The following is a 23,713-nucleotide window of genomic DNA, read 5'->3' on the forward strand; positions in this document are numbered from 1 at the left end:
AGAGTCTGTGACACAACAGGGAATTGTCGGCCAATCCTTGACTCACCAGAGCTCTAGTTTTCTGTATGTAGCAAGTGGTGACAGCCACTTGGCTCAGAGCAGCTGGCTGGTGTCCTGGAGATGGCATGGCATCTTGGAGGCTATGAAGCTAGACATACCAGCTTTTGATCACTCAGATCTTCTCTGAGTTCAGTGTTAGCAAAATCCCACCACCTTTGAACTACTGTTGTTTGGAAAGAATTCTTAAGGTTGGCAGTGATTATCATAATACCAGAAAATGTGATACCAGAAAAATGTGAAGAGGAAGCTTGCTCAAAGCTCTCTTCAGTAAGTTCACTCACCTTTACCTTTTCCTGTCATTTCTTTTCAACATTCATAGGCTTTATAGGTAGAGGCCACATAACTTAGACAAGATCTCTGGCAGGGAAGTCCCCCTGATGCTTATAAATTTGTGTTCTAGGCCGGGCTGTGTCCAGTGCTGTAGGGGATTTCTGGTGAGCTATCCTTGGTGGCCTAAGAGTTTGCAAAGATGGTTGTTTTGTATTTCTTCTCCATTAAAAAGTTTTAAAATTAACATAAAAAGTGGTGGGTTCCATTATGGAATTTGGATAATACATGTTTTCTATTACTTTCTCTTCCTACCCTAAGACCTCTTTTTTTCCCTTCCATGGTCCCTTTCATAGTGCCTCTTCTAGTTTCATGACCCCCATAATATATGTATTATGTATGAATGTGTGTGCAAATTTATGAGAAAACATGTGGTTCTATATCTGGGTCACTTTGCTTAATATAAGAATTTCAAACAAACATAACAGCAGCAGCAGCAACAACAACAACAAATATTAAGCCAGGTGTGGTGGCACACACCTTTAATCCCAGCACTCAGGCAAGTGGATCTCTGAGTTCAGGGCCAGCCTGGTCTACAGTACAAGTTTCACAACAGCCAGGACTCTGTTACACAGAGAAACCCTGTCTCAAAAAACAAAAATGAAATTCTAATTTTGTCTATTTTTCTGCAGATATCATGATTTCATTTTTCTTTATGGCTGAGTAAAACCCCATTTAGTGTATGTACCATATTGTCTGTTATGTGTATGTACTCATTGTGTGTATGTACCACATTGCCTTACTCTATTCATCATGGATATCTTTGTCATGAGTAGGATACTTCTGCTTTTTAGTTAGTTATTATAAGCAGTGCAAATACAAGCGTGAATCTTTGCTAGGACTTAGAACCCTTTGGTACTGTTTTCTCTTTAGAGAGCAACATGTAGCGTGTACATTCATAGTGGCTTCACTACTTTAACATCCTAGTAACCTTGGGTGGGTCAAGACTCTAAGTCTTTGTGTCTTCTTATCTACAGCATGAAGATAGTAATACATAATAATAGCCTAATAGAATTTTCATGTTTGTTAAATGAGTTCGTGTATTTAGGAACATTTGCTGAGATCTGTGTGTGGATTTTAAGCTGGCTTGTTGGCTGTGAAGCCACTCTTATAGGGTAGAGCTGCATGAAGAGTCTTCTGAGAGAGTGGAAACAACTCTTTCTTGAGGGTCCTGCCTAACTTTTGTGAGGTCTTTGAGGTCCCAGTTATGGTCAGGATAGTAGAATCTTGTATCAGTAACACAGTCTTAGGGGAGAAACTCAAGGGTTTAAAGGCCAAACAGTTTGGTAATATATATTTGGGAATAACAGTTGGACCTATTTTGCTGCAGCTCGTGAAAGTTGGTCATGAGCATCTCTTCTTATCTGCACATTCATTGATATCATATTGAGAGTTCAGGAATGTTTATAATGTAAAATGCAATGTTACTAGTCTCTGCTTTCTTCTCAGAGAGCCAGCTGGCCTTGTAGCAGCACATGACTGGTCTTACTGTTCTATAGTTGACAGAGGCAGACTCTTAGGATTCTCTAGTCTATTATAGAACAGGCTTCTGCTCCATACATTACTTAGGTCTCTGAAGATGAGCTAGACTGAAAGGCTCATGGAACTAGGCCTGCTTTGAGTAAAGAGCTGTTCTCTACTTGAGGACAGCCTTGAAGATATATATTACATGAAGAGAACTTTTTTCTTTTGTTTTGAACACACTATCCCAGGCTGTCCTCAAACTCATTGTGAGTTTCAAGGCCAGTGATGACCTTGAACTCATGATACTGTTGTCTTTATCTTAGTGGTGGTTGGGGAAGGGGAGCACTTTTAGAGTATTTTTGAGACTTCTGTAGAAACAGAACATGAAATGTATCCCATTTTTTCAGACTACTCACCACCATTTTCTTCTCTTTTTTTCTCCTTTTTGTTCTTAGGTCTCAGTCAGTCTCTCCACCTCCAGTTTTGTATCCACCAAGAAGTCCCATCTACCCACTCAGTGATAGTGAAACCTCAGCCTGCAGGTACCCCAGCCACTCTAATCCCCAAGTGCTCCTCAAGGACCGACATTCTCGCAATCCTTCACCCTTAAGCCCTCAAGATCCCTCCCCAGAGACTTCACCACCCAGCTGTACCCTCAAGGCTACCAGCTTCAGCTATTTGAACAGAACCCCTTCAGTGCGAAAAAGAGAGGACCAGAAGGAGACTGTCCAGGGTGCAGCTGAGGATGTAGAGGGTGTGGCTGCTTGCCTTCCTCTCGCCCAGAGCACCCCATTTCCCGGGCCAGGAGCTGGCCCGCGGAGTGTCTTGCTGAGTTGCACTGGTACCCGAGCCCATAGCCTGGGTATCCGGGAGAAGATTTCAGCATGGGAAGGTCGCCGAGAGGCTTCACCCAGGATGAGTCTGTGTGGAGAGAAGCGGGAGGGTTCTGGGAGCGAGTGGGCGGCCAGTGAGGGCTGCCCCAGTGTGGGCTGCCCCAGTGTGGTGCCATCCCCCTGCAGCTCAGAAAAGACCTTTGATTTCAAAGGCCTCCGGAGGATGAGCAGGACCTTCTCTGAGTGTTCCTACCCTGAGACAGAGGAGGAAGGAGAGGCACTCACTGTACGGGACTCTTCATACCGGCTGGAGAAGCGGCCAGGCCGGACTGAGCCTAGTGCCTTGCTCAGGGGTCACAGCAGCAGGAAAGAGAGCTCAGCCGTGCTGAGCCGGATCCAGAAAATTGAACAAGCCCTAAAGGAGCAGCCTGGCCGGGGTCTTCCCCAGCTCCCCAGCAGCTGCTACAGTGTAGACCATGGGAGGAGAAAGACTGGAACCTTGGGCACCTTGGAGGAACCAACAGGGACTGCAAGTGTGAGCTCCAGCAGCAGGGCAGGAGGAGTGGCTGGAGTTGTGGGGGAGGCAGGCCTACCCCTAGACCGGGAAGGCAGTGGCTCCATGAAGTCAGGGACCCCTGGAAATAGCCCTAGCCCCCAGCTGCTGCCTTCAAAGAGCTCCCTTGATCCCACTGTGAACCCTGTTCCCAAACCCAAGCGTACCTTTGAATACGAGGCTGACAAGAACCCCAAGACTAAGCCAAGCAATGGTCTACCTCCTTCACCCACACCTGCTGCTCCACCCCCATTGCCTTCCACCCCAGCCCCACCAGTCACCAGGAGACCAAAGAAGGACATGCGAGGTCACCGGAAGTCACAGAACAGGTAAGGCATGCCCTCCTGTGTCAGTGGGACCCAATGCCACTCTTTTAAATAGAAGAAGCAAGAGATCACATGCTTGGATCACAGGAGTGTGCTACATCTCTGAAGCACTGAATAACTTATGGCAGTTGTGACAGAGAAATGGTTCTTGCTATAGACCAGGCTGGCCTTGAACTCACAGAGATCATCTTGCCTTGGCCTCCTAAGTGCTGGGTTTAAAGTCATGTACCACCACCGTGCATGTTCTTTTGCTCTTGAGTGGAAGAGAGGGGATGAAAGACACTCTTGCAAATGCTGAAGACTGAAGGTGTTCACTAGTTTTGTTGGTGTAGAGCCTGCTACATTAGTGATTCCTTAATCCATCATTAAAAGGTCAAAACTCCCTTCATTTTGGGTCTTCTTGAGGCCACTGTTGAAGGACTGATGGGATATTAACCTCACAACCACATGAAGTGCCTGCACGAAATTTGATTTCTCTTTCTTTTTCTTTCTTTCTTTCTTTCTTCCTTCCTTCCTTTCTTCCTTCCTTCCTTCCTTTCTTCCTTCCTTCCTTCCTTTCTTCCTTTCTTCATTTTTTGAGACAGGGTTTTTCTGTGTAGCCTTGGCTGTCCTAGACTCATTTTGTAGACCAGGCTGGCCTCGAACTCACAGAGATCTGCCTGCTTCTGCCTTGCAAGTGCTGGGACTACAGGTGTGTGCCATCACACCTGGCTCAAAAATTAATTTCTTAAAGTGAAACTTTGCCATAGGATTGTATTTTATCATTAATATAAGAATGTTGACAAATTTAGTTTGATTCTTCTCTCTTGAGAGCCTCCAGTCTGTACAGGTACCCTGGTTCTGTTTCAAAGGGTGATTCTTGGTTCTCAAAAGAGAGACACATGGAAAAATATTTCACCAGCTTATTGGCCAAATCTAAGAACTACTTTTTCTGAGGAGCTCCCATTGGTTCCTTGTTAGTTTTGGTCCTTTTGACCCCAAACTAACAGGGACAGCTCCTAGGTGTGACTCTGAAACTAGAGTTAGTGAAAGTTGAAAGGTATTGTTAATCTGAGTCTGGCAGGCTAGAAGCAAGCGTTCTTTGGAATCCTGACCTTTTACCTACATTTCCTAATACTGGGTGTGCATTCATCTTGCTTCCCTTCTGGGAATCTTCTAGTGTGTTACCAGTCTCCACACTTCTTCCAGCATATCCCATCTCAAATACAGACATTTTCCCACGTAGAGGAAGAGTCACAAAGTTTCAGACTCCTGAGCCATCACACCCCATGGTTATATATAGTCTTATGCTTTGGCCTATCCCAAGAATGCTTACTTGCTCCTTAGTTTATTTACCAACCTGCCAAGTGCGCTTACTTTGTCTATAGTCATCTATTTCTGTTAGCATCCATCTAGAACCTGCTGTGCACCTAGCCTTGTGCTGGGCTGAGAGGTACAGAGGCAAGTAAAACATGGTTCTTTCTTCAAGGGCTTGAAGATGTGCTATGTAGATAAATCGTAGATACCAACGATGTGTTCCATAATCCCTGGTCGTGCAGAAACCACTGCAGGGACTTGGAGAAGAAGCATCTAAATCAGCTCAGAAGTGAGGGGCAGCTAGTCCTGGAGGCAATCACTGAGTTAGAGGCAGAATAACAAAAAAACATTTGGCTAGGTAACAAGAGGGAGATGTTGATCAACCTGAAGATGTTACATGCATTCTCACATATCACAGTTTCACGTAACATACACACACTATAAATGGTGGAATCTCATCAAGAATTTAACAGACTTTAGCTTGCGCGTTTGGAGAAAAGGGGAAACAGTTCAGAAAGTGTAAGCTGTTGTTCTTGCTTGTCTGAACCTAGAATGTGTTCCTCTTGAGGAATGTGTGATATTAAGTTTATTTTTGTTGTATCAGCTGTGTTTCTTACAGACTTATTTTAAAGAAATGAAAACTAGATATTTATTGTATGCAACCAAACATGGGTGGGGAAAGCATTAAAATTTCTGAGGAAGAGAGGCTGGGGAGCTGGCTCAGTCCTCAGTCAGTTACGTGCTTTCCACACAAGGATGATGACTAGAGTTCATATCTCCAGCACCCATGTAAAAACTGGGCATGGTACATGGCAACCCCAGCCAGTGGGGATGGAGCCCTGGAACTTGTAGGCTAGCCAGCCTAGCTGAATCTATAAGCTCCGGAGACTGTGTCTCAAAGAAACAAGGCGCATAAGAATGGCACACACTTTTAATTAATTCCAGTACTCAGGAGGCAGGTGGATCTCTATGAATTTGAGGCCACCCTTGTCTACATATTGAGTTTCAGGTCAGCCAAGGCCACACAGACTGAGACCCTGTCTTAAAAACAGACAAACAAAACAAAGTGGAGAATAATCATGGAAGTTAACCATGTGTGGCTTAACCATGTCTGGCTTCCACACCTACATGAACATGTACATACATGCACATATAACAACAAAATCCTGGAAAGAAATAGACTATACTTATCTTGATGAGAGGCAGTGTGTTGGCCTTCAACGTGCTACCTTCATAAGATGTCAAATCTACTCTTAAACCAATGAAGACTTGATCTCACATAGTATTTGACTATTTAGTTGGGAAGTCTGGGCCCAAGACAGAAATTTATGAGGCACCAGGAATAAAGTGCTTGGCCATGGATATTTGTACATATGAGGGAAGGAGACCAAATGACAGAATTCTGAAAAACCCTGGCATTTAAAAGACCAGTTAAAGCTGGACATAGTAGCATATACCTTCAATCCTAACACTCAGATAGTTATAGGTAGGCAATCTCTTTGAGTTTGAGGCCAGTCTGGTCTGTATAGTAAGTTCTAGGCCAGCTGGGCTATATAGATACCCTGTCTGAAAATAATAAATGTTAAGAACAGCCTTTAAAAAAAAAGAATCCTTCATTTAAGCCTGAAAAGTAATTGCCAGGAGTGTATAAAAACTAGAGCTGATTTATCATGGGAGTGCAAGAGGAGAGGGCTAGGATAAGAAGTGTTGTGTTAGATTGAATGCAGCAAAGCGGCCAGGTGAGCTTAAGAGGATGGTCCTTGACATGCATCCCAGGGCTCTCAAGATGAGTATTCAATAAGCAAGAAAGAAAATATATCATTGAAAGAGGAAGACACTCATGGATAAGAAGGATTCAGTCGTGCTTCCCTTCTTTCCCTAAGAGACATGAAGGGGAATTTCAGAGAACTGAGAACCTGTGTGGTGAAAAGACAACCAATAAGTTGTCCTCTGACCTCCACATTCATGTCTAAAATAAGTAAACACAATAAAAAAATGAAATGTGGTCAGATGCCATATTAAATGCAACTGCTCATGTGTCATCTCATTGGCCTTCACTGGAAGGGACATGCCTTGGAGAAAGAGGATTCAGCCAGCATCCCAACTCAGATGGGTGGAGAAGAAGAAGTACTGTGGACTGAGAATCCAAGAAGCTGTGGTTACAGTTCTTCAGTGTTGGGATATCTGGGGGATAGAATGGAACAGGGTACTGGTTTTACTGAAGAAGAGGTCTGACCTTTTTTTAAGGGTTCAGCCCTTCTTCTGTCAACAAACCATCTGTACCATTTCCTTCACCCCTCTAACAGCCCTGGAAATGACCTTCAGTGTTAAGCCCTTATGGCCTGCCTACAGAGCCCTTGCTGGGAGACTGTTCGAACTATATTCCTTTGGAAATGCTAGAGTCTTCTAAGGAAGGATGCTTTCTAGGTCTTAGGAGCCAGACTTATGATTGGAAGCTTAGACTCTAGAAGCAGGCAGCCTTGGAAAGTCCTGCCTCTGTACCTTCAATCTCCATGTTTGCAAATGCCAGCACTACCTGAAGGCCAGTGAGATGATGCAAAAAAGGTATAATTGACGTGGCATCTGACCACAGTTTTGTTTTGCTTTTGTTTTTAATTGACTACATTTATTTATTTTAGGTATGCATGTGGAGGTCAGAGGACAACTTACCACAGTTGATTCGTCCTCAGCTGGGCATGGTGGTGCACACCTTTAATCCCAGCAGTGCAGTGGCAGAGACAGACAGATCTCTGAGTTTGAAGCCAGCCTGTTCTACAGAAGTTCCAGGACAGCCAAGATTACATAGAGAGACCCTATTTCAAAAAAACAAAAAGCAAACAAAAAAGGAAGGAAGGAAGGAAAAAAAAAAAAGAGTTAGTTCTCTTTCTACCACATGGGTCCTGGGGATTGAACTCAGTTCATTAGGCTTGGTGGCAAATGCCTTTTTCTGCCAAGCTACCATATCACTAGCCAGATAAGATGTTCTTAAACTGTGAAGTTATTGCCTCATACTGGTATTATAAGGATTAACCATATTACAGTCACTCATACTGGGGCCCTTCAGACTACCTGTCTTCTTACTCAGGTGAACAGTAACAGGTTTGAGGAGCAGGGCCTCTGATCCTTACTGTTTCCCATGGCCATTCCCAGCAACACAGAGGGATCTGTCCAGCCAACATGACTCTTGCTCTTGTTATCCACAGACAATCCTTTGAGTTTGAGGATGCGTCCAGTCTCCAATCCCTGTACCCCTCTTCTCCCACTGAGAATGGTACTGAGAGTCAACCTAAGTTTGGATCCAAAAGCACTTTAGAAGAGAATGCCTATGAAGATATTGTGGGTAAGCAATGATGGAAGTGGTATAACTGGGCCTTCTTTGTTGGCTATAGAACAGCTACTAGAAGAGATGCTCATAGGCTCACCTCATGTGGAACATCATGGTTCCTTCCACCTTACATAATTCCTGGGAATGACAACAGAGCAGCTGAGTTGACTGAGCCTGACCCTGAGTGAGCTGAAAGCCAGAGGGACTGTGGTACCACAGGAAGGGACAAATGACATCATTTTTTTGTTTGTTTGTTTTGTTTATGGAAGACTTGAGAGACCAACAAATATTCTTCCTTAGCTATGTACCATTAGGCAAGTCACTTAACTATTGTAGGGCTCTGTTTTTCTGAAAAAACCATAGCAATGTGAGAATCTGAGCATTAACACTAATAGTAATACTGCTTAAGATTGTTCTTAGGAGGACTGTAGAGATGGCTCAGTGGTTAAGAGCACTGGACACACGTCCAGAGGACTCAAGTTCAATTCCCAGCCCATAGCTGTTGGTAACTGCAGTTCCAAGGGATCTTATGCTTTCTTCTGGGCTCCACAAGTATTGTACACATGTGGTGCACAGATATGCATTCAGGCAAATTCATATGTATAAAATACAAATAAAATCTCAAAAAATGTTAATAGGATTAAATGAGCTAAGAATATGACACTGGCAGATTTGATGTCTGGTAGACGCCTGTTTCGTGGTTCAAAGACATCTGTTGTTTCTAGTGTCCTCATATGGCTGAAGGGGGTGAGGGAGTTCAATGGGGTTGCAGGTATGTGTCACTAATCCTCTGTGAGAGCGCTGCCATCTTGACCTAATTCCCTCCCAGAGGCCTACTCACACAGCTTTCTGGTATGAGTTTTGAGGAGACATTGACATTCAGATGCATATCCCAGTTTCATAGATTCTAGAAAAAGACAGAAGACTGCTGTGTCACAAAGGGCCTTGTTACTGATGGCACAGCAGGCAGCATGAGCTCCATGCTCCTTCAGGCTCTCTGGCCACAGTGGCTTTGTGAAGAAGGTCTCAGTAGGGGCTTCAAACACTATGAGTCTGTGTTCCACATTTAGGAGATACCAGGGTTTGTTTGTTTGTTTGTTTGTTTAAGGACTTCTAGTAAATCTGTTCAATCTTTGCCCTACAAGAACAGTTTCTATTAAGGAAATAGATTGCCTCTGGCTGAGGCATAGACACTATCTTCACCTTTCAGGGCTGTTTTCTATATAAACGCCTGATGAATATAGCTTGGAACCCTTCATTCCTCTGCCCAAACCCCAATCCCCCACCCCTGAAGAGTAGCAGAACAGTACTGTTAAGAGGAGCTGCCTCCCAGCAGTGGAGTAAGCATGGTGTTAGCAGGCTTGATTTCAATGGTCTACAAAGGAATGGACAACAGAGTCTCATGTTTGGTTTATTTTGTGTGTTTTTGTTTGTCTTTTGATATGCATCTCAGATTGTTAACATGGAATGATAAATTCTTCGGCCAGGATTATAGGCATGTACTACCATCTAGCTGTTTTTGATATTCATTTTAGTCTTATCCTTATCTTCTTCATGGGCAGGGAGGCTTTGATTCTGTGCAAAATGTGTCTCTGAATAGATCAACAAAGCAGGGAGAAACAGCATACTGTCCTCATTTAATTGATGTCTTGTTCTATCTCAGGCCTTAAATTAGGAGAATGTGGTCTTAATTAACATTAGAGAGAATAGTGGCCACAGTAGAGAGAGCCTTCCAGATTTTTAGGATATGAGAATCGTATGAAGTAGGGGCATCTGGTTCCCCATTTGATCTATGCCATCTCTTTATAGTTTTCTCCTTAATTTTTTAGCCTTATTTATTTTATGTGTCTTAATGTTCTGCTTGCATGTATGTGTGTGCACCATGTGCTTGCCTGATGCTTGTGGAAGTCAGAAGAGGGCATCAAATTCCCTGCTGGGAACTGAACTCTTATTCTCTGCTAAGAGCAGCTGGAGCTCTTAACCACTGAGCTATCTCACTACCCCCGCCCATAGTTTCCTCTTTACCAGTTACTGGGCTAGTGCTTTTTGGCATATAGTAGCTATATTCAGACCCACAAACATACTGTTTGCCTAAGTATGGTGTATATAGCATGTATCGTGAAAAGGTACATTGCAGCAGTAACACTGCAGGAACAAGAGCCCTCTGACAAAAGGAAAGCCTGGGGAGAGAAGCCTCTTCTCTATTACTCGTGAAATGACAGTGCTGTACAACTTTCATCTCCAGCTCATTTATCAGAGAACATCCAGCCTGCTCTGTGTTTCCTTACCTTTTCACACGGATACAGTATCCTAGAATGGAAGAAAAACTCTAATGAGTAAAGAGACAGCTCTGTTGTTTCATCTTTTTATCCTTGTCCCACCTCCCTGTCTCCTATCACAGGGACTTTCCAGTTGGCAGAAATTGTAATGTTATCATTGCTGCTCAGGGCTCTTGGGAGTATCCATTATGACTGCTGTATGATGGCAGAAAGCTGTTTTTCTGTTATCACTGTAACACAACTGGCAGGAAGAACTGTGATCCTTACTGTTCTTTTACAAGCCTTGAGAAGCCTTTCTGTGCTGCCCAACAACTGAACTAAGAGGAGACACGTGGCAATGCCCCCCCCCACACACACACACCACACAAACACACACTAATTCATGATTCAAGATCCTTTTTGGGAGAAAAGTTTTAGAGGCTATTTTCTGGACCTTTTTAGGAGAGGAGGATGTCTGTCTCTCATGTGTTAAGGAGACTTTTCTCCCTTGAGATATTACGTGAAAAGACAAACATGGGGGCTGCTTGGTTGCTTTTTGGATGAATGAGGTGAAGCTAAGGGGAAGTGTTATACATGGTAAAGTTGGGGTTGGGCATCTTCCTTAATCACTCACCTAACATTTGAATGTTTGGAGCCCTGGGAAGAAGGAAGGGGGAGGGCATAGTAAAGAGGGTAAGACAGTGACCCAGACACTGATTTAGATGTTTATATTTTGCAGATTGGAGTGGTGGTTGCTTTAAGAGTCTGTTAGAACAATGCCTTAGGTGTATTTTGTATCTTCTACAGCAGCTCAGTCTGAATCTTATGGCTTAACCAGAGAGGCTAGAGGAAAAAAATACAAGGGAGAATAGTTCTGTTAGATTCTGGTTGGTTTTCTCTCTACTTTCTTCAAAGAGGTTCAAGAATGTGAAGCCTTTTTGGAGGCTTCCAGAGCTCTTTTGTTGCTGAACTTTGAAAGCCACTTCTATTTTTTGCCTAGGATTAGTCAGTGGCTCTTGACTTTTAGGAACCTTGGGCTTACCCAGACTTTGCTCTGGGAATAACGGTTGTTTCTGGTTCCAACTGGATTGTCCAGCTTTGGAGTGCTTCAGGTCAACTGGGATAAAGGAAGTTGTGTTCTGGGCCTTTGATGGTGGATCTTTGAGGGAAGCAGAGAGCACCCACGCTAAATCTCCATCTTGGGTACATTCCTTTGGGCTGGTGTTCCTGGACTGATAGAGATTCTAGCCCATTGGCCCAGAGGCTAATAGGTCATCTCTGTTATGAGCAAACATGAGCAAGACACTTGGGAGAATTTACTGGCCTCCTGCCCGTATCAGGCATGATGCCTGAAGGGTGCTGGGTGGAGTACTCCAGAAAGGCTAAGATGTCAAAGCCTGTTAATTTGCAATACTGGGGTTCAAAAAGAAAATTGTTGCCTTGTTGCTTTCTGCTGTTAATTTTTGTCTGTCCAACTTGGCATATACTGCTATTCTATACAGCCAGCCGAATTCTGACCCTGACTTTGGAAAATGTACCTTAGGAAGCAGCTTGCTAGGAGTTATGTAGAGTGGCCTCTGCCTGACCAAGGAACCTGGGTTGCCTTCCTGCTAAGATTCCTACTCCTATCAGTTAACAGACCCAGTGAGAACTTCCAGGATATTAGGACTGCAGTGGGATACAAGTCAGAACAGAGCCAGCAAGTCCTGCCAGTAAAGCCTTTTCAGCTTCTACTCTGCCGTCTCTCATTCACCCATCCTGAGGCTGGGCAACAGTAAGGAATAGAGGAAACCTACCAGCATGATAGTGCAGTAGGAAGCAAAGCAGCCAAGAGGTGTGGCATAGGGAAAGGTGCCCAGGGCTGTTGGGAATGAAGGTAACAGTCCCAAGGGAACTGGGCCCCCAGCCTGTCTCTTTTCCCTCCTGTGTGAGGGAGTGAGAAAAGCAGAGACTCAGAAGAAACAGTCAGTTGGAACCAGAGAATGGCTAGGAAAGACAGCTACAGACGTAAGGCCTTAGCTGTGTGTACAGCCCAGAAAACTTGGAGTGTTATGGTTATCTTGGATAGGTGCACTCCTTTCTAAACTTTATTCTAGTTTATGAAGGAGTGAGGAATGAAGAAAGAAGTTTTCCTGTGTGACATCCCAAAGAGCTGTAGGGAGGAGTCAGACTAGGACCTGATGGACCTGGAATCTTCTTCTAGAAGGATCAGTGTGCTGAGATTGGGCTCTGGCAAGCCTCTTTCAAAAGAATACAAAGCAGAAGTGATTGGGGGTGCCTCTGGTCCTTATCTTGGCAGAAAAACTGGGAAAGGTTAAGACTTCTGGTGTCCCCAGCCAGAGCTTGATAAAATGGGGCTGCTCAGAGACAGTGTTGGCTTACCACTCTGTCACCCTCTAACTGCTCTCTGGACTGTCCTAAGAAAGCCATGTGAGCAGGGTTGCAAGTGAAAGGCATGTAGTCTGTCCAAATCCCTGTCTCACAAAAGTTCCTGGCAAATTGTCACCTTATTTCTCCATTCAGCTCTGACATCTCCAGCTTTCACTGTAGAGTGTTTTGAGCACTTTGTCGCAGTCTCTGCTTTGGTGTTTACTTGTTCTCGGCAAATTCTGTTTATTAGCTCTAGAACTCACCATCCCTTTGCTCTCTGCCCATCCCTACCTCTAGGCATCTTTTCTGCATGCAGAGATGATTTGGAATTTGTCAGTGAAACAATTCTAAGAGTCACCAGGAGTGGATGGCCAGTGGACTTGGACTGATAAGGGACCAGCCAAGACTAGGAAGCAGAACAAGGCTATTAGTGGATTACTTAGATTAAAGAAGACAGAAGATGGCACTGGGGCTGGGCAGGAAAAACAGGCACCTGAGGCCTTCCCACAGGGGCAGTTTTAGCACATAGAAGAAGTTGGTGCTTTCCCACTGTTCTTCCCTGGGTTGTCACCAACACTCAGCACACTGCATCTGCTATTTCTCTGGGCCTCATCTTAACACCTTCTTGGAGCTTTAGAGTCTATATTCGTTGTCTTCTGGGGAAAGAAGGAAAGAGAAAGAAAATAGAAGTATTAAGGAAAAAAATAATTCGACTTAAGACTCACAGCATGGACCTCAGAACATTTTTAAACTTTTTAGGAAGTTTAAAAATACCTGAAGCATCAATTGTTGGGGTAAGGGAGACAGTTCCATCCATCTCTCTTGCTGAGCTCATCCTCCCTTCCTCCCTCCCTCCCTTGTTTCCTCACTCCCCTCCTCTTCCTAGGGGTCATTTGATAATGTATAAGCATTTTTTATTATAACTGGAGGAGGCTAATGTCAATCCAGTATTAAAAGGCCACAAGTACAATAAACATCCTATAAAACGGCCAGGTCAGTTGATCAACCTAAAATGTCAACTGTTCAGAGAACCTTTGATGAGAAAGGATTGGGATGGATCTTCCTATAGGTTGGAGATAATGAGGATTCTGGCAAGTCACTTAGTGTAAGACAATTTAAATGAGTATGAAATAAATATAAACAAATATTTCTTCTGCCCCAATCTGGACAGTAATATGCTGGTCCTATTTTATAGATCAGGAAGAATTGTACCTTGGCATTCTTCATCCTGTTCGCCTCTCAGCCTTATAAGATATTTGTTAGATAGGGACCAAGAAGTAGAAAATCTACCCCACTCCCAGCAGAAGTATATCTCACAGTGGAGAGGGCTGGAAAAAAACATGCAGGGGATGCTGGGTTTGAGGTTTGGCTTCTCCAGGCAGGGCTTCTGGGCCAACTTTACTTAGTCAGGGCCCTGGAATGGAGAAGAGTCATTTTAATGGCATAGCTGTTACAGGAAAAGATCTGCTCCATCACTAGGGACTATGTGGTATTGGGAATCACTTAACCCAGCCCCAACTCTTTTCTTGACCCATTCTTGACTCATAAGTTTATAGAGATTTGAATTGCTCCTTCTGCAGTCTGTGTATCCTCACTCCCCCACCTCTGTAAAAGCATTTCCTAAATTCATTGTGGTTTCTCATTGAATAAATAGATGCTACAGTTTAGGAGAACCTCAGGTTCTTGAGGAATCTAAGCCTGCTGGATTTGGGTTTTCTCCTGCACTGTGTTTTAGGGGAGTTGCAGTCCCAACAGTTTCTGTTTCTAGTTCTATAGGAGCTGGGGGTAAGACACATGCAGGCATCTGTGGCATAGGCATGGGGCTCAGCATTTGCCCAAGCTCAGTCCCGTTCAAACTGCAGAAGCAAATCCTTCCCTAGGTATGCTAACTGCCACAGAGGTCCCAAACAGTGGCATTGGGACTAGAGCAGGAATACAGAAAGAAAAGAGAAGGGGGAATGAGGGTTGTAATTGTAAGGATTCTCTTTGGATCTTGTTACCACCATGATTTTACTGCTGGGATTAGACTGGTGAGGCAACATGACTCCTTGGTATGTTAGAAAAGCTTCATTTTGTATGGGAGAGAAGAAAGTGCAGGAAGATGTAATTTAGGAAAGGGTGTATCTCAAAAATCTTAAAATCTTTAAGGGCAGGGACTATGTTTGGGGCTTTGCTGAGATTTTCTGGTAGTGTCAGTATATTACCAGATATTTTAGAAACTGGTCCTGAGATACAAACTGTCCTTTCTATTGGCCCAAACTCCTTCCAAGACTTTCACACTCCCATGTCACTGCAGAAAAGTCTCTGCCAAATGGGGAATGCTGCAGATTCTCTTTTTAATGAGATTGCCAGTAGAAAAGGAAGCCAACATTATGCTGAGAAAGAGAGATGGAACAAAGTTTCACTGAACACTCACTGTGGCTGTTTGGCCCTCTGGTTGCCTAAGACAAGATCTCTTCCTGAAAGACTTGGAGAACAGAGGCATAGATTAGAGGAGGATCTAGCAAAGTTCTAATCCTGAGTTCTTTGAGTTGTTTCATGCTCACCCCTGAAACTGGATCTACAGAGACCCACAGATAGTTGAGTGAATGGACAGCTATGGGATCTCTGAAAGCCTTTCTAGAAGTGCTGATTTCTGGGGGCTTTACCAACAGAAGAGCTAGAGCCAGGGACAGACTGATAGTGTCAGCTTTGTCCTCTGACAGTCTTGTGCAATCCCTAAATTTATAAACCAGTGGCCAGACAAGGCTGAGCTGAGATGAACTGAAGTGGGGTGGGGCGGAGGTTGGGGCGCGGGGCTTAGCTTCTGCACTTGAGCCAGGATCTGTAACTTCCCACTACAGATGAGCAGCTACATGATTCATAAGCTGAAGGGCCAGGCAGAAGTTATTCTGTGTGGTTCACAGGAATTAAGTTTGCATCTCTCACTCTCTGCTTCCCTTCTTTTAACTTTGCCTCCTCTACAGGAGAGCTTCCCAAGGAGAATCCCTATGAAGATGTAGACTTAAAGAACCGAAGAGCTGGACGAAAATCCCAGCAGCTGTCTGAGAACTCCTTGGACTCTTTGCACAGGATGTGGAGTCCCCAAGACAGGAAGTACAACAACCCACCCATGCAGGTAATGCCATTCTAGCCTAGGCAGTGTGAAAGCCTGTCCTCAAGCAATAGGGTCAGTTTCTACGTATGTTCTCATCCTGTCTAGCAGTTAGCAGAGGAGGTTGCCCCAGGAGAGAACTGCACACTCAGGGCCTTCTGCCCTGTTGAAAAGGCTGTGGACAATTGAGATACGCCCTCAGGGCATCCTGTCTTGCCTTCTTTTTTTCTCACTGTCTGAGTTCTAGCAATGAAATCCAGGAGATCACACAGACTCCTATCAGTATTCCTACCTTCGGTGGCAAACAGGAAGACAGGGCTTTCCTTAGAGCCTTGACATTCTGCAATTCTGCCACAAATTATCTTAGTCCTGGCATTTAAGGGTCCATAGCTGGACTTGGAGAGCCAGCCAGTATCAGGAGTCTCTCAGTGTGAGGGCCCATTCTATCTAGGTGGGTTCAAGCTTTCTTAGTCTCTGTCTCACTAGCACTTAGCAGAGGGTTGCCTCAGGAAAGAGTTGTGTACCTAGGGACTTCTACCATGTTAAAATCCTTGTGGGCATGCAGGTAGGATATCCTCAGGGATGCTTGCCTTCCAGGCAATATGTGGGATCCACTGCCAGTTTAGGTTCTATACTGAAAAGTATCAGTGTTTATAGGGAAAGGGGTGGGTATATATATGGGGCTGAAGAGAAGGGCAGCCCAGGAAGTATGCCCATTGTAAAGAGGGCATACTTGACATACTTGAGTATGACGCCCATCTTGCTTGAGCCCTGGTGACCAGAGACTAGAACCCTGTACTCTCCCTGGAAGAAGTAGGTGTGGCCAGTCTTTCAGAATCACAAAGCAGAGCAGACTGGCAAGAAGGAATAAGGAGTGTTTGGGACTGGGGAGATGGCACAGTGGGTAGAATGCTTACTGTACAAGGTGAAAACCCAAGCACAGATGCCCCAGAACACGTGTAAAGCCAAATGCAGTAGCAGTGGTCCATAATTCCAGTGTTCCTTTAGCAAGATAGAAAGTGGAGAATCTAAAGCAGCTAGTGGCTCACCTAGCCGGATGTGTGCAGAAGCTCAAACACAGTGGAAGGTGAAGATCAACACCTAAAGGTATGCTCAGCCCTGCATGTGTATACCCACATTCAAACACACCCACACACACACACACACACACACACACACACACACACACGCACTTTCAAAACAGAAGAAAAACAGGCTGGAGGGCAGTTAAGCACTTGCTGTTCTTTCAGAAGACCCAGTTTGGTTTTCAGTAGCCACATAGCAGCATTCAACCCTTTGTAGCTCCAGTTCAAGGGGGTTTGATGCCCTCTTCTAACTCCCACAGATAGCAGCCACACATGTGGAGCACATATGTACATGCAAGCAAAACTTCATGCACATAAAATAAATAACTCTTTGAAAAGACAGCAACTACAATAAAGAAGTGTTTTAGGAATGGAGTGAAGGAGGGGAAAGAGAAAAAAGCTGAAAGGCCCAAAGAAATTTTAGACAAGCTCATTATGGTCTGGTCCAGAGTGCCAGGATACAGGAAAAGCCAGGAGGGTAGGAAAACAAGCTGTCTCTGGCCTCCCCAAGTACTCTTGAAGTGGACAGATGTGACCTGGATACTGTATAATGTTCTACAGAAAAATACATAAATGTTGTTTTTATTTTAACTTTGAAATCATGGGTGGTTTCGATAAAGCATCTATTTTTCTTGTATACTCTGTTCACATAGGCTTCTGTTGGATTTGTATTGCTAGACTGGTGTATTGGCAGTAGAAGGGAAAGAGGATTTGCTGAAAAGTGAGGAGAGGCAGATTGAGACGACACTTGCAAGTCCTCAGGAGGTGCCTCCTTCCCCAGCAGTTTCACTGTCAATTAGGCCGTTAGGTGTTCTGTACTGAAGAATGTTAGCTGTTGATTGGGAATGTACAGGGCCAGAGAATGAGGCGGCCCAGGATGACATGGTCAGTGGAAGCCACTTGAATATGAGGTGTGCCTTACTCCACTTTGGTGGCCACAGCCTAATAGTCCTGTTCTCTGGAGGAAGTAAGCATAGCTAGGCTGCCAGGATCACATAGCAGAGCAGGCTACCAGGTTATGGCCTCTTCAAAGGCTTTAGGACTGAGGAGGTGGGAAGACTGGTTCTCTCATCCACAGTCACTAGTCTTGTCTCAAAGCTCAGAAAATGCCTGAAGATTTCCCACTTTGTCTCTTCTTTCTACTTACTAGATGATCTCAAAAGCCTTTGTTTTATTTTTTTTTTCTGGAAGAAGTAATAAGTCTTTTTTTTGAGGAGGCAAATATTTAATTTAGCCCTTACCTGGACAGTGAACAACTAAGGTCTTAAAAGAATCCCTAGTATATTGAATTTCCAGCAAAGAACTGATGAGAGCTGAGGATGCCAGTCTTTTAGCTTCTATTCCTAGATACCAGCAGATGGATACTGACATTTATGGTCAGCCCCTCTCTCATATCCTGTCTCCCCTGCCAGCTGTCCCTGAAACCTAGCAGTCAGTCCCTGCACAGTGGGAACTGGTCAGAAAGGAAGAGCCATCGTTTGCCACGATTACCCAAGAGGCATAGCCATGATGACATGATGCTGCTGGCTCAGCTGAGCCTGCCATCTTCACCCTCCAGTCTCAATGAAGACAGCCTCAGCACCACCAGTGAGCTGCTTTCCAGCCGAAGGGCCCGTCGAATTCCCAAGGTATCTGTCCCACATTGAGCCCAGGGAGCTAGGCAGGTGGGTGGGCAAGCAACCAGCTCTGCTCTGGCCTGCCTTCCTTCCTTCCTTCCTTCCTTCCTTCCTTCCTTCCTTCCTTCCTTCCTTCCTTCCTTCCTCTAATCTGGACTGCTTCCTCACTTCCCCTTGAATAGACTAAGGGCCTCCTTTTTCCCTGGTCCTTTCCTTATCAATAAAACTCCTGCTCAGTACTGAGATGTTAGGGAGAAGGAAAAGACTAGCTGAGACTCTTGTTACCCAGTGTGATGGATGAATTTGGATTTGGATTCTTGTGCACATAAACATCTTTGGCCTTTCAGGGACCTAAAGATTCAGACCAGTTCTTCCTATGTCTTGAAATCAAAGAGCTTTCAGCAATGATTTGCACATGTGTCCCTTCGGCTGCTCCTCAGCCCAGAGCAGCAGGATTTAGCTAAATGGTATTTTTAGCTTGCAAACAATGCTTGGGTATATTGAGAATTTAGCTTCTTCCTGTCAGGCCCCAGGTTATGGCCCAGAGAGGAAAGGCTAGGTCCCTTGTTCCTGTTTTTATATCTGAGAAGCTCTTTGTCTCAGTTGGTTTGATGACTCTTGGGACCCAGGAGCTCCCATCCTGTCTAGTTTGATCACAGTTCCTTCCTTTGGGGAGCTAAGTTTAGTGTCCTTGTCTTGGGGCAAGAGCCCACTCCTGGGGCACAGGGTAGATGGAGACTTACCAAGTATGGCTGGTAAGCCTCCACTGGGCCATTTCAATAGGAAGACCAGTTCTGGACCCAGCTGGACCAGTGCAGAATGTTCTTGCACACCTGTAAGGGAAAGAATGGGCTCATAATTTATCTTCATCGAAGAAGGGGCAACTGGTGTTAGAATTACCTCATCTTCTCTGCTTTTTTTTCTCTTCTAACCAGCTTGTCCAAAGAATTAACTCTATTTATAATGCCAAGAGAGGAAAGAAGAGGTTAAAAAAGCTGTCTATGTCCAGCCTTGAGACAGCGTCATTGAGAGGTAGGTGTTGATGTCTAAACTGGGTCACCTTTGGGAGGGGGGGTCCATGAACATCAAGAATGGAGAGAGATGTAGACTGACTTTAATTTACCTCACAATGGCCACATAAGTAGAAGGGCCCAAGATGAAATTAGCTCTAGAATGGTTTCCTTCACACTTTGGGCTATGAGGCCCTGAGTTAGGACATGTGGGAGTCTGCTTCGGCCAAAAGGAAAGGCCAGACTTACTGAGCATTGTGGTCTGTTTTCCATTTCAAATCTTGGGATTGTCTGAGGCAGGGCCTTTATATTACAGGCATCTAGGTAGGCTGGGTCAGGCCCTCAGCTTCACCCGCAGCAGCCCTGAGCAGGTGTTTGCATATAGATTAGTATTTGAGGCCTGATCTTTGAGGTATCCTGGTCCCAAGCCACTCATCTCCTGCCCTCAGATGCCTTATCATTGGTTCAGAGTAGCCCAGACTAGGTTAAGGTCTATTCCTCATGAGAAAAGTTGGGAGGCAAACAGGTCAGCAAAGATAGTTCAGCAAAATAAATACACTAAGCCTGATGACCTAAATTTGATTCACAAAATCTATGTGGTAGAAGAAGAGAATTAACTCCTGCAAGCTGCCATCTGATCTCAACACAAACATGGCTACATGTGTAAACCCATACACATGTTCTCTTTTACACACACACACACTAAATGAAATGTTTAAAAGAAAACTTTTTTTTTATAATTTGGGAGGTAGACTCCAAAAATATTTGCTGTAGGCCAGGGCCTCAGCCAGTGCATATGCCTGTTGTTACTTTTCCAGATGAGAACAGTGAAAGTGAGAGTGACTCTGATGACAGGTTCAAAGGTAAGGCTGACACCCCTCCCAAGCCCCAGGGAATCAGCCCTTCCTTCTGCATGCATGGGCCCAGGGTCCCAGACTGGCCCTGGAGGATGGGGGAAAGTTGGTGAGAAAGCCAGCTAGCAGATCAACAGAGCAGGAGACTGTAAAGAAACTCCTTCTTCCAGGCCATCTTTTCAGTGTTAAATCCAAATGTTGGTCGCCCAATGCCAAATTTAAAGCTGTTGACTTTGTCCATCCTTCCCAAGCCATTGTTCGTTGATATTGGCTGCCAGATTTGCTTCATAAATATTATAAATCTGGAGGGCGAGGGGTGGGTTCAGATTATAATCAACTCTTTTGGTTGCAAGAATTGTGCAACTGAAGAAATTGTTCTCTGGCAACCTAGAGCCCACCTTTTTGAAACGCTGAAGAGCCTGGAATCTATTTGGGGAGGTAGACCTTCCCAAATAGATTCCAGACTCTTCAGTGTTTCAGATAATTTGGCAAATCTCTGTGTTTTTGCTACTGGAAACCCTGCTTAGATCGTCCTTGGATGAGTAAAATATGTAGGAACTTGTTCCCTCCTCCTTCCACTGGTACCCAGGCAAGCTAACTTTGACTTTGAGACAGAGATAAAAGGTCTAACTACCAGGACTCCAATTAGGGGTTCAGTGATAAAGCCATTGTGGATATTTGACTTCCTGGTTCATACCTTCTGTGCTGACAGGAACTATAGTTATCTGCTAGTGGTGCATCCCAAGGCAAGCCTAGCCTAGGCAATCCTTTAGCTTCAGCTCAGCTTTCAAGATCAGCACACTAGCTCCTTGCATTAGTACAGTTATTATGTAGGTTCAGGTACCAGTACCCATCTCCTAGACCTGCTGCCTAGAAGTCATCCAGAGATGGAGCTCTGAGTCAGGTGGAAGGAGCTGATGGGAGGTCTTTGAGTGGCCAATCTGCTTGTCTCCTAATGTGAGACCTGCTCCCAGCCCACACACAGCGCTTGGTACACATCCAGTCGATGCTGAAACGTGCACCCAGCTATCGGACACTGGAGCTGGAGCTACTTGAATGGCAGGAACGGGAGCTCTTTGAGTACTTTGTGGTTGTGTCCCTCAAGAAGAAGCCATCTCGGAACACCTACCTCCCTGAAGTCTCCTACCAGTTTCCCAAGGTGAGCATGCCTACCTGCCTGTCTCCCTTCCCTGCCCTCTTCTGCTTGCTGACCCATCTAAGAAGAGGAAATATCCCTTCCTTTTTAGCTCCCCCCAGTGACTGTACCCGGGCCTCTTCACAAGAGAGAAGACGGAGCTTCTGGTGCTTGGGGCACTGCTTGCTTAGAGCACCCTTCCCCAGGGTAGCAGGGCTTCAAGAAAACACCCCAGATGCTCCTTCTAGCTCTCTAGCTCATTCTCTCAGCAACTACTTTCTTATTGTTGTTTTGGTTTGGTTTGTTTGGTTTTTCAAGATAGGGTTTCTCTGGTAGCCTTGGCTGTCCTAGACTTACTTTGTTGACCAGGCTGGCCTCAAACTCACAGAGATCCATGTGCCTCTGCCTCCCTGAGTGTTGTCAGCCACTTTATAAAGAGATAATTCACCCATTCATATTTACAATTCAGTGCCCTTTAGTGCATTCTCAGAGTTGCATCATCCTCCACTCAGTTTTAGAACACTTTACCATCTCCTAAACAACTCCCCCTACTCATTAGCAGGCAGTCCCTGGCCTCACCCACTGCTTTTTGTCTTAGTGCCCCTCTGCTCAGCAGCAGTCTCTGAAGGCCACAGACATCTCCGCTCTTCTTGCCTGCAGTGTTCTGTCCTGCTGTCTCCCTGGATGCTCCTTTACTTTCAGGCAGCAGAAGTGATGTGATCCCTGCTGAGGCCTTTTCAGAAGCCTGGTGCAGCTTCTCTCTTGCATACTTCTCTTTCACTCCACTTTGCTTGTCTCATTCGAAGTGCCCTCGGAAATGTTGGTTACCTCACTCTCCTGACCAGAATGTGCAGGGTTGGGGGTGGATCTTGTCCATTTTGTTTGCATCCGTACCGCCAGCACACAAGAAGAGATCTCAGCTCTAGTTCCCCTACTACTCCCAGGGTCCTTGTTTCAGTTACTTCTCCTCATATTCCTCTTCCCTGCAGCTGGACCGACCCACCAAGCAGATGCGGGAGGCAGAAGAAAGGCTCAAAGCTATTCCCCAGTTTTGCTTTCCAGATGCCAAGGACTGGCTCCCTGTGTCAGAATACAGCAGGTGAGGCCTGGCCTGGTCTAGCTGTAGTGAGGAAGAGAACATACACTCATTCTCCCCCATAGCAGTGTACAACTGAACGGGGGGGCTTGCCCTAGACTCAGCCTACTTTGTTCTTTCTTTCTTTTTTATTGTTTATTTGTTTATTTATTTATTTTTAGCTTACTTTCTTATAGTAACCTGAATCTTTATCCCACACCTGAGATGACAGTCCCTATTTGGGAAACTGTGTCCTGAGCTCTCTTCATAACTTCTTTGATACCAAACCTCTCCCTCTCTCCTGTTTCAGTGAGACCTTTTCTTTCATGCTGACTGGGGAAGATGGTAGCAGGCGCTTTGGCTATTGTAGGCGCTTACTGGTGAGTACGACCATTCAGATCTCAGAGGTTGGTGGGCAGGGGAGGGCCAGGGAATTTGTATATCTCAATGTACACAGCATTAGCCGATGTGAAAGCCTGTGATCTGCTGAACCTGCTCCTACTACATGTACTTGCTCAGTTGAGGGACTCCTGGGTTCAGGGTAGCCTATTTGATTGGGCCCTGGGGTCTAAGATTATATGCAATAACAGACGGGATGGCCACCCTCTGCTTGGTTGTTACAGCATTTTAGCTCTTTGGACTTTTCTTTGTATTCTTTTTCCTTGGATTGCCAACTTAGATTGCTGACTTCCAGTTATGATCGTGTCACTGCAGTTTATATTTATTTCCTCTTTTAAGTAAGTAGAGCACAACTTTATTCACTCCACATCTGACCAACCTGATGTTGGGAAGAACCCGTCCATGGTCCGGTAGGGCTGCAGTATGAGCAGATACAAAGGTGCACACCTCCTCTGGGATTCTTGGAAAAAATATTTTGTACTTAGGGAAAGACATTGGGTTTTGAAAGTAGAAACTTTTTTTTTCCCAAAAACAATCTCTGTTTCTGTCATTTCTGGGAAAGGGGTCGCTATAGAGCCACAAAGAACCAGAGGGAGAACAGAGCCCAGGGCCTGTCTTCCATTTCATCCTCCT

At 44.9% G+C, this 23,713-nt stretch overlaps 1 protein-coding gene across 1 annotated transcript; it reads left to right on the forward strand.

The window, feature by feature from the left end:
* Nucleotides 1-2,306: 2,306 nt before the first annotated feature.
* Nucleotides 2,307-23,178, forward strand: LOC129683500 (DENN domain-containing protein 2B; the record flags this gene model as incomplete). Its single annotated transcript, XM_055616217.1, is given in 9 exon segments — nucleotides 2,307-3,566; nucleotides 8,063-8,199; nucleotides 15,779-15,930; nucleotides 18,404-18,619; nucleotides 19,543-19,639; nucleotides 20,436-20,480; nucleotides 21,446-21,630; nucleotides 22,596-22,705; nucleotides 22,992-23,178. Coding segments are annotated over 9 exon segments (2,374 nt in total), but the record flags the coding sequence as incomplete, so codon positions are not given.
* Nucleotides 23,179-23,713: the final 535 nt, after the last annotated feature.

The sequence above is a fragment of the Psammomys obesus genome, unplaced genomic scaffold (genome assembly GCF_907164565.1).
Source record: "Psammomys obesus unplaced genomic scaffold, mPsaObe1.curated_primary_1811, whole genome shotgun sequence".
NCBI lineage: Eukaryota > Metazoa > Chordata > Mammalia > Rodentia > Muridae > Psammomys > Psammomys obesus.